The sequence below is a fragment of the Hydra vulgaris genome, chromosome 11 (assembly GCF_038396675.1).
Source record: "Hydra vulgaris chromosome 11, alternate assembly HydraT2T_AEP".
Lineage (NCBI taxonomy): Eukaryota > Metazoa > Cnidaria > Hydrozoa > Anthoathecata > Hydridae > Hydra > Hydra vulgaris.
In genome coordinates, this window is record NC_088930.1 from 3,905,001 (window position 1) to 3,917,137 (window position 12,137).

A 12,137-nucleotide genomic window follows, 5' to 3' on the forward strand; every position below is an offset into this window, starting at 1 on the left:
AAATGTTTAATTACTTTGTTTTATTATAATTTTATAGATCAAGTTCTTCGAACTTTTCTTACGATCTAAGTATATTAAAATAATTTTTTTTGTTTTTTAGCTCCAGTCTTTGCCAAAAATTTGGTATTGACTTTCCAGAAATGTTTGCAATCATTTAAGATTTTTAAAGAGCAAATTTTTCCCGTTTTAAAGGTAATGCTTTGATGTTTTGCTTTTAAAAAGTTCTAAAAACAAGCTACTTATAAGTTTATTTTTTTACTTTCAGGATCAGTTAGTGAATAAGTAAGTTGTTTATTTTGAATAAGTAAGTTGTTTATTTTGAATAAGTAAGTTGAAATTTTAAAATTTGATATTAATATATAATATAAAATTATATATTAAAAATTATAATTATTTTTGTTGTTTTATTTATTATTTTTGTTTATAGTGTTGTTTATAGGTTTCTTTAGTGAATGGAAAGATTGTGCGCCACATAGGGCAGCAAATAAATTGGGGCAAAAATTTTGTTTATAGAAGTTTATATAAATTTTGTTTATAGATGTTTATATAAGTTTTGTTTATAGGTGTTTATATTATATTATATTTATAGTTATATTATGTATATTTTATGTTTATACTATATTTACAGTTATATTATGTTTATATTATATTTATAGGTGTTATTATAATTTTGTTTATAAGTGTTTATAATGTTGTTTATTGGTGTTTATAATGTTGTTTATAGGTGTTTATAATGTTGTTTATAGGTGTTTATAATGTTGTTTATAGGTTTTTTTAGTGAATGGCGAGGTCATGCACCACATAGGACGGCATAATATTAGGGCACAAATTTTGTTATTTCACATTTTGTAATTGTAAATTAAAAAAAAAATTTGTAAATGAACCATTCCTTTTTTTGTTGTAAGTTAAACATTTAATTACATTTATTATTTTTCAATTTGATTTGCTATTTTCCTAGTACTTTACCAGCAAATTTATAAATTTATCAGAGGCGGCCATAACAATTTTGCACTAAGGCGGCAACAACAGCCATGGCGCACTTGCCTCAGAAGAAAAGGATCCCTGGTTCAAATCCCACCTCTAGCAAGTTTTGCTACATCGGTTAAGAAAGAGGGGCAAACTTCCAATTAAATGCTCATCCGCGGTGCTCTGTGATAGGACCATAAGGGCTTCTTGGGGCACCTAAATAAAATTTAGGTGCCCCAAAAAGCAAAAAAAAACAGAAAAAAAAAAAAAGAAAGATAAGGCTAGCACTGTTTATAACTATACAAAGTCCTTATTTTTTTTTAAATTTTTTATACATCTTCGCTTCCAACAAGGCTGCAAGCAACCACTAATTAAAGTTGGAAGTTACTGGAAGAGAAAAAATGAAGATTGTAGAGCAAGATAACGATTGATGGACAACTTAAAGGATTGCAAATTATATGAATCAGGAAAGCAAGATGAAGGAAGCGAATTCCAAAGAGCTGATGTTCAAGGAAAAAAACTAGACGAGTAAGTGTTTTTGGAGCACTTTGGAACAGTCACAGAAAAAAGATGACACTTAATTGAATGACGAGTAACATGAGAATAAATTTTAGTAGATGGCACAAGAGATGCTAGCTCTTTAGAGCAGTGCCCATTATAGTATTTGTAGAAAAGAGAAAGAGAAGCAACATTATGACGATGTGATAATGGTTGGAGGTTGGCTGCAAGAGCAGGTCTAACTATGTTTTTGCACCTTGTCTAAAAGATATATATATATATATATATATATATATATATATATATATATATATATATATATATATATATATATATATATATATACATATATATATGTATATATATATATATATATACATATATATATATATGTATATATATATATATATATATATATATATATATATATATATATATATATATATATATATATATATATATATATAAATTACCATAATTATTGTCATATAAATTTCAAAATAATACTTTCAAACAATGTGGATGATGAATGAATCTTTAGTCTATGTATAATAGACTTATTTTTAAAAAGTGATTATCTGTAATGCTATTAATCAACAGCAACATAATGTTGCCATTAGTAACTATACAAAATGTGTTTTCAATATGTTAGCATTTTATTTATTAAAATTTTTTTGTATAATAGTATAATAAATAAATAATATAATAAATAAATAAGTATAATAAATAGTATAATAGTATAATAAATAGTATAATAGTAAAACATCTTTATTAGTATTAATAATAAGGGCAAATTTTTAATTCCACCTCTCTTGTATGGTTCAGACTTTGTCACCTCACCTAAAGACAAAGCTGAATTGCTTGCTAAAAACTTTTCATCAATATTATCTCTTGATTCCACTAGTTGCGTTCTACCTGATATTGCCAACAAGCAGGTTAATCCATTGCTTAAGGTTGGCATAAAATTGCCGACCTCGTTTCTATGTTTTATGGTAAGACTTTTGTATCAAACTTTTTTTGCCGACCTGCTGCCGACCTTTAAAAGATTGAGGTCGGCAAATTATTGCTGACCTCATTTTTCCTAATTCCGAGGGTTGTATATATATACATATGTGTATATATATATATATATATATATATATATATATATATATATATATATATATATATATATATATATATATATATATATATATATATATATATATATATATATATATTTATGTATAGATATAGTTATAGATATACATATACATATACATATACATATACATATACATATACATATACATATACATATAGATATATATATATATATATATATATATATATATATATATATATATATATATATATATATATATATATATATATATATATATATATATATATATATATATATATATATATATATATATATATATTGATAGATAGATAGATAGACACACACACACATACACACACAAAAATAACACAAATTATTTTTTATCTTCTGAACCAATACATCTGTTCTTCAGATTTTCCTCACAGCAGTCACACTTTTTTGATATTGAACTTAGAAAAACTAAATTTGAGTAGTAAATGCCTCTCTATTCTTTTGCAGTCTTTTTTTTCAATTTTTCTGGAATTTGTACCTCATGTGCTTTACATGCAAATTCAATATCTTTTAATTTATTAAATTGTTGTTAAAATGTTATATACAAATTATTATTTTGTGTTTTTCAAACTTTTTCAGAAAGAAAAAAAAGAAGAAAGATAAAAATAATAATAAAAAAGCATTTTTATTATTTTAATTTTTTGAATTTATATAAGTTCTAAATCTTTTATTTTTTCTTTGCGAAAACTTCTTCAGTTATCAAGATTTCTTTTCTGTTTTTGAATTTTTTTTTTCTTGCCTTCATTAAAAAAGTTAATTTTTTAAAACTTAATTGATTATTATTTTAATTATCTTAACAATCATCTTACACAGCCAACTATTTATTCCAAACCATCGTTTGCATCAAAAACCATCAAAGAATATTTTTGTTTAGAGATGTTTTTTTTTTTTATTTGTATCTTGAGTATCATCAGCCACTTTAGAGGCATAGTTGTTTAAAAAATTATAAATTTAGATATAAAATGAGTTAAAAGCTAGTAAGCGACCAGGGTTGATATTTTATAAAATATCAACCCTGGTCGTTTGATAAAATATAGCCAGGGCCAGGTTGACTGGGGCTGCATAAACATTTATACATCCTAAAGTATATTTTTTAAATTTAAAATTCATGTTATATTTTGTATATATATGCATATATAAACATCATAATCATCATTATGATCATCATGATCATTATGATCATGATGATCATGATGATCATGATGATCATGATGATCATGATGATCATGATGATCATGATGATCATGATGATCATGATGATCATGATGATCATGATGATCATGATGATCATGATGATCATGATGATCATGATGATCATGATGATCATGATGATCATGATGATCATGATGATCATCATGATCATGATGATCATGATGATCATGATGATCATGATGATCATGATGATCATGATGATCATGATGATCATGATGATCATGATGATCATGATGATCATGATGATCATGATGATCATGATGATCATCATGCTCATGATGATCATCATGATCATGATGATCATGATGATCATGATGATCATGATGATCATGATGATCATGATGATCATGATGATCAGGATGATCATGATGATCATGATGATCATGATGATCATGTTGTTCATGATGATCATGATGATCATGATCATCATGATCATGATGATCATCATGATCATCATGATCATCATGATCATGATGATCATCATGATCATGATGATCATCATGATCATCATGATCATCATGATCATCATGATCATCATGATCATCATGATCATGATGATCATGATGATCATGATGATCATGATGATCATGATGATCATGATGATCATGATGATCATGATGATCATGATGATCATGATGATCATGATGATCATCATGAACATCATGATCATCATGATCATCATGATCATGATGATCATCATGATCATCATGATCATCATGATCATCATGATCATCAACAGCATAAAGAAGGAAGGCTTGACGATGATGATGATGATCATCATTATCATCATGATCATCATCAGGCTTTAGCCTTCCTCTTTTAAGCTGTTTCTCTAATATAAACAATCTAAAGCATTTTTTTTTCTAACTAAAGCTCATTCATACAATATGTAAGGCACTCTCTTCAAATTTTCTTACTTCTACCACAACCATTTTCTACTGAAACTGTTACCTCTCTACATATTGATACCTACATTACTTTAATCTTTTCTAACAAACGTTGTTGGATAAAACATTTTTTCTAATCTGTCTAAGATTATGCCTCCTTTTTTTGTCTCGCTAGAGTCACGCCACACATCCATCTGATCATCTTCTCTTTTGGCAAATACTACACCATATAAATATTACAGTTTATATAACAATGAAAGGATATTGTATGCTAGCATCTTAATAAATAGCAAACAGATATGTTTATACCTATAATATGTATGCAAAAAGTGTCTTGGAAGCTTTTATTCCTTCTAGAATAAAAGTTTGGAAACTTTTATTACTTCTATTCAGTTTTAAGTCAAGCCTCATTCTCCACATTCATTCTCCAGCTTCATTCTACTCCAAATTTTTCAACAATCACTTTTTTCATCTTTTTTATAAGAACATCTCTCTTAAGAACAAATGTTCTTTTTATTATTGCAATAAGCTAATGTATAAATAAAGTCGGATGTAAAGCTCTCTTATTCTCACTTTACTAAATCTTGTATCCTATCTCAGATGTTAGGTTCTAGAGACTTTTAGTTAGTTTTCAACAGTGACATTAACTAAAGTAAGACTAACATTTATTCTCTAATTCATGGGTCTGATCTTTTTACATTTCCCCAGAATAAAACAGAGTTATTTGCAAAGAAATCTTTCTATAGTTTGACTCTCGAATATAATGGCCATACTCTTCCTGACAGTTAAACAGATTAACCCATTGTTAAACATCGAAATTACTCTGGCTTCCAATGCTAAAGTTGATTCTCAATTAAACACTTCTACAGTTTGTGCTTCATACAAGATATATATACATATATACATACAAGATTTCCATCTTAAAAAAGTGTTATGTTAACTCTCTTCAATTTTGCTTTTTAAAAAGTGCTAAATTTTTTAAGGTTCCAATTTTTCAAAACTCTAGAAAATACTTTGACCTCTCCAACTATTCTACGATTAGTCTTCACTCTGTTATCAGTAATATAAAGGTTTTGAGATTATTAAATTATTTATTTCTAACTGCTTTATTGTTATTCTTGAAGGCCTACACTCTTCATTATTTCAAGTAACTTTAAGGGTACACCAAGGTTCTATATTTGCTCCTGTATTATTTCTTATATACAATAACGATCTTAATGAAATTTTAAGTGGCTCTATTTGCTGATGACTCAACTTTATACTCTTGTCTTGACAAAAAATCTTCACTTTTTAATTGCTTAGAACAAGCAGCCAATTTTAAATCTGATCTCTCTTCTGTAACAGCTTAAGGCTTGCAGTTGCTTATGGATTTAAATTCTGGACTCAAAATTTAGTCTTCACTCAAATTTATTTACTGCAAAAAAATATTGCATGTTGTTGGCGTTCCTATATTGACAAATAACAACCCTCTTACTCTCAGACAAAGTCTAAAAGCACATTATAAATGTAATTAGACCTGCTTTATCTGCTAAGCCTGAGCCACTCTCCCATTTTTATAAGGTTGCATTTCTTTCTTTTTTCTACAAATACAATCATGGTCAATGCTCAAACAAGCTATCATCTCTATAACGATAAACCAAAACTCATTCTTGCTTGGCTATTTATTCAACAAGTTGCATTCTTTTCCTGTATTAGTCCCTTCATGCTATAAAATCTCTTTACAGCATGGTAATTAATCCAGTTTTTTTCCTTGAACATCCATGACCTACTTAAAGTATATTCCGCATTTTTGCTGAAAAAATAGAAGGCCATTAAAAAAATAAAAACGCTATAAACTCAAAACAAACAATTATGAAACATTTTTATTCTTACAACTTCTTTTTGTTCAGCAAGAAATAAATTGTTTTCTAACAGAAGTTATTTTTTTTTAATAGAAACAAACTTTTATTTAATTAAAATTGACTTTGTCCAAAAAATGTAGTATTGTTTATATATTTTTAGACAAGGTGCAAAAACGCATTGTAATCATAGTTGGACCTGCTCTTGCAGCCAACCTCCAACCATTATCACATCGTCGTAATGTTGCTTCTCTTCCTCTTTTCTATAAATACTATAATGGGCACTGCTCTAAAGAGCTAGCGTCTCTTGTGTCATCTACTAAAATTCATTCTCATGTTACTTATTCGTCTAGTTTTTTTCCTTGAACATATATTACTAAAATACATTACTGTAATATATTACTGGTTTATTAGAGATTTATTCACAGTACCAGATGCTGAGAAAAAAGTAAGTTTTAATAAAGCAAAATAAATTTAAAACAAATTGAGCAGTTATTCAGAATGACAAATCAACATTGGTAATAACATTAAAAATAAAATATGAAATTGAAAACGATTCACAAACATAAATTGTCAATATATTGTTTATCTGTTAAGATTTACTAAACCATTTTTAAACTTTTTGCTACATAACCTGCGATATGGATACGGAAGATGCCTTTTCTACTACTTCTGACGGAGATATCTTTAAAGAGGATGACTGGAGTAAAAAATTTGTTGAAAAAATATTTTTAATTGTTAATTTATTTGATATCACCATTCTTTAAATAAACTTTTAATTTAAGAAACTCATTCAGAGCACAAAATTTTAAGTAAGTAAAAGTTAATGCAACTCATCTACTGATGCTGTCCGAACTTACTGAACACAATTATAATTGTAATTTAAAATAGTTTTTAAATAAGTCTTTAATTAAAAAGAAGTATTTAACTACTGCAACTGAGCAGAAAGATTTGTATTAGATTTTTATTCACAATGCCATAGCTAATTAAAGTTTAGGTTTTTATCATTTTGTTTAAATTTTCTTGGATTTAACAGTTTATTTGTAAGTTTTGAGGTTTTATATAAATCTGCTTTTAAAATAATTTTCTGTTTAACTGTAACATTCAGAATGACATCATCTTTGAACTTAGTATACTCAAATGGGGAAAGTCTGAATAGTTTATCACATTTAAAAGTAAATCCACAACTCCATAAAATAAACTTTTTTAGAGCCATTTTTATCTTCTGATAGCAATATATTAAATCTTTAAAAATTACTTGCATGATTATTGCACACTAAGTTTGCACACAAAAGCACTGTTAAAAAAATAGTCAAAGTTTTAATGGTTACATTTTTCAATCAATTACTATAAATTTTTATAACTGAGCCATTTTTTATTATGTACAGAATGTTGTTAAAAATTATATAATGAATGTTCTTAAAAATTTAAACTTTAATTTACTTCCAACAAGATTGCAAGCAACCACTATTACGTAATGATTTACTTTAAAATAGAGAATTAGTTAAAATACTAGGAAACGTATAACTAAAGACATAAAAAGTTGTAAGTTGTATAAAAAAAGAAAACTTGAAGTTGGGTAAGAGTTATAATGTTTTTTTGATGTTCCATGGCCTACTTAAAGTATACGACCTAACATTCTGCATCGTATACCATTTTTAGAAAAGTTCAGACCTGTTTCACCAGAGTATTCTATATATTTCTGTATATACATTTCTTCAAATAATAAGCAGACATATCTTGCAACATTTGGGCCACTTTTGAGTAGTAATTTTGCATATTGTATTGCGCCAATATTACCAAAATAAATTTTCAATAAAGAAAACAATGGAAAACCTTTTAAATACATTTTTGATGATGATATAATGTATGTTTTATTTCTTTATTTTTTTTTAAAGTTCTTCAAAAACCAAACAAACTAAAAAAAAAGGAAGAGATTCTGCATGATTTTGTATGTAAGTAGTAAAGTGTTTAAATATACATATGCAGGGCATTTTTATGACTATAAAAAAATACTTTTTTAAGATAATAGATAACTCTTGTAAAACTATTTCATATAAGCTCTTAGCAACTTGAATAATAATCTCAATAACTTATGGTATGTAAGCTGCAACTTATTATTAAATAACTCAATATGTAGTTTTAAGATTCTCAATTCTTCTGATATTAAGCAATAAGTTGTAAAATACAGCATAATTAAGTTTTAATATTTGGTAGCTACATACCATACCAGCAATGTATTTAATTGTGTGCTCAATATTTTTTTAGTATTTACAATGTTAAACATTCTGGAACAGATATGACCAGATGACTAATTACAAGAATCTCATTAATACATAATTATTTGCAAAAGTTATTTGTCCATGACACTTGGATGTAGAGTGGGTATTGTTTATAACTTTTATTAAACAAGATCTTTTAGCATGCTATCCTTTTTTTATTACACAGAATCTTATAGCCAGTTCTCATTGTTTTACTAAGAAAGATCTTATAGGCTGCTCTCCTTGTTTTAATGTATTTTTTGCTTGAAAATGTGTTGCACATATAACAGATGAGTTAGTTGGCATACAGTTTAGCATATTTACAAATAACTTTATCATTTAAACTTTTTATTGTTCATAAGTACTCATTGATATCGTCATAACTTTTTGTAATATTTTATTGTTTGTGATTCTTTATTGATATTAAATAAAAATACTGTCACTACATCTTGTTTTAAATCGTTTAATTAATAGGAAACAAGACAACTTGCAATATTCTTAGTTCTACTAACAGAAGTTTTTAGTTTTTTTAGTTTTTTTGTTATTCACCTCCTCAAGGCCGAGAAGGCCACTACAGACGAGAAGGTTACTTAATAGTGGTTATAAATCAACTCTATAACTCCAAAACACGAACCTTGACCTACAAGGCCGCTGCGCGGAGAAACAATTTGAGCGCGGTACTACCAGGGACGTGGTGGGGATCAAAATCGGAGTCTCTCACTTAAGAAGCGAGCGCTTTACCACTACACCACTACCGCATTAAACCACACCGTTACCGCATGTCATTAGTTTATGTTGTATAACACTTTCATTGAAAACCGCAAAAGAGCTGGGCTTCTATTTTTTCGGCAAAAATGCAGAATATTAGGCCATATACTTTAAGTAGGCCATAGAACATCAAAAAAACTCTTACCTAACCTCATGTTTTCTTTTTTTATACAACTTTTTATATCTTTAGTTATACTTTTCCTAGTATTTTAACTGATTATCTATTTTAAAGTAACTCATTACTTAATAGTAATTGCTTGCAATCTTGTAGAGTAAATTAGAGTTTAAAAATATATAAATGTAGTGTTTAATAAATAGTAAATATAAGCATAAAGTTATAATATATTAAGTATTATGAATTTTTTTCTAGCCCCGGCTATTAACCCCTGCTAAATCTTATAATTTTGCTGCGGCCGGGTTTGCAAAAAGTCTCATTTTTAGCTGCGGCCCCGGTCACTTACTATTAGAAGCTGGAACCTTATAATATCCCTGAGGTTACTGAAAATAAAGAAGAGTGTTGTCAATCAAAAATGACTTAAATATGTGATTAGAAAGGAATATCAAATCAATTTCTTTTTTTTTAGCAAGTCAATATTGGCATGCCATCCGCATATCGGAAGGTTAGCTATAGTAATTAATGTAAGATTTTTTTAATCAGAAAATTTAGATTAAAATTTTGTTTATTTCTCAAATTTTTAATAAAACATTAAAAAAAGAATTACAATGCATCACATATTTTGAATTTTATTAAATTGTTTTTTTTTAAAATTTAAAACATAATAATGTAGGATGACACCATAAAAGTGTTGACAACTAATAAACTTGACGACAGTGGTATTTTATTAAAAGACAAAAGAATCACTGAAATTACTTGCTTGTCATGGAGGTATTATTGTTTATCAAATTATTTTTTGAAATTTTATTCCCCATTAAGTATAATTATTTTAATAGTAGGTATGTATAAATAATATTATCCTATTTTGTTTTTTAAATAAAGTACGATTATTTAAGAAAAAAAAGTGTTTTAACAATTCTTGAGAAATCTTTTTTTTTCATTTAAAAAGTTTTACATTAAAAAATATTTTTATCAAGTAATGCAATAATTAAAACTTGTTTTACTGTACTGTGTTTACTTAGTTTACTTGTTTTAGATTCCCGGAAATAAAAGCTAGTCAAAAAATAAGAAAATGAACACACCGTAGTACTCAGGTTTTGTTTGTTTTTTAGACCTAAATCATCTCTAAGTATTGCAGTGGGTAGTAAAAAAGGAATCCTTGTGTGGTTTTTAGATCCTAGTAACACAGTTATTAGGTATTATTTTTGTTAATGTGGTATAAAGCTTTTGATTTTCAAGAAAAATTTGTACTTGAGTATAACCCAATCAGTGCAAAGTATAACTAGTCTCATTTTAGAAAGTGTTACTCTTTTTTAAAAATAAATGATTTAAGAGATTTTTTTATGTGTGGGTTTTAAAATCTAGTGTGGCACATATAGTTTGATCATAATGTGACACATGATTTGATAAATATGTGACACATTTATTCTGATTGACTAATTTAAAAATCCTTATTTAATTTTGAATGGTTCTTTGAATAGACCAGGATCCAACACAACTAAACTGCTTTATGTAGATGATATGACAGCAGAAGTGTCATCTGTTTCATGGTGTCCTGATGGTAAATTACTTGCTTGCTCTTGTAAAGGCTTTACCTCTATTTGGGTAAGAGATTTTTTACATTTATTTTGTTATTTACCTTGGTTTTGTTATTTATCTCTATTTAAAAAAGAGATTTAGGTTTCAAAATTCTACTTGCAATAGATTTGGGATGTTGTTATTGAAAGATCAACTTCCATTCAACGAGTTGGAAATGGGATTAGTTATTTGCATTGGTCACACTGTGGTAATAAACTTTTTGCTGCAGATCAAAGTAAAATGTTTAGGTATGAGTGAAATGAATTTTTTTCTAAATAATTGTTTTGTAATTTAATTGATTTAGTAGTTTGAAAAAGAAAGTAATTTAAAAAATTTCTGAATTTATCATTTTTATAACAAATTTATCTTTAGTTGTAAGGACATCGATTAGGTTTGAAAACTAAACAAAAGTTATTTATCTGAGAGATCTTGGTGGAAGAATTAAGCATTAAGCAATATTTGTTAATTGCTTTATTAAAAATTAAAAAAGCAATAGGGAGTCATAAAAAAAAATTCTAACGTAGCGAAAAGTATTTAATAAGATGGGGAAACAAAACAAGAGTTTAATGAAAGAAAATAATTGCTGTGATGACTGATGGATGTGATGATCCATAATTTTTGTATTTCCTTTGTATTGAGGAGTATGAAAGTTATTCCTAACCCGAGTTATTTAATTATCTAAAAGTTATACCAATACTTCCCAATACCAGTTCACTTGTTCTTGCAATGTGAGCATATTTTCAAAATTCAAATAGGTTATCAGAAAAAAAGCCTTAATCTACTTTATAAAAGAGTAACACCAAATGATGCTTGCTGCTAAAACTAGGGACTTCAGAGAATCAAACTTCTTTTTTTAGA

At 27.1% G+C, this 12,137-nt stretch overlaps 1 protein-coding gene across 1 annotated transcript in view; it reads left to right on the forward strand.

The window, feature by feature from the left end:
* The window catches only part of LOC101234878 (aladin), a 68,737-nt gene that overhangs the window by 9,923 nt on the left and 46,677 nt on the right, over nucleotides 1–12,137 (forward strand). The window contains exons 4-10 of the mRNA XM_065809832.1: nucleotides 101–192; nucleotides 266–282; nucleotides 10,171–10,225; nucleotides 10,375–10,472; nucleotides 10,814–10,897; nucleotides 11,183–11,306; nucleotides 11,406–11,527. Of these exons, the coding sequence (XP_065665904.1) occupies nucleotides 101–192; nucleotides 266–282; nucleotides 10,171–10,225; nucleotides 10,375–10,472; nucleotides 10,814–10,897; nucleotides 11,183–11,306; nucleotides 11,406–11,527 (592 nt within the window). The remainder of the gene's footprint in view (nucleotides 1–100; nucleotides 193–265; nucleotides 283–10,170; nucleotides 10,226–10,374; nucleotides 10,473–10,813; nucleotides 10,898–11,182; nucleotides 11,307–11,405; nucleotides 11,528–12,137) is intronic.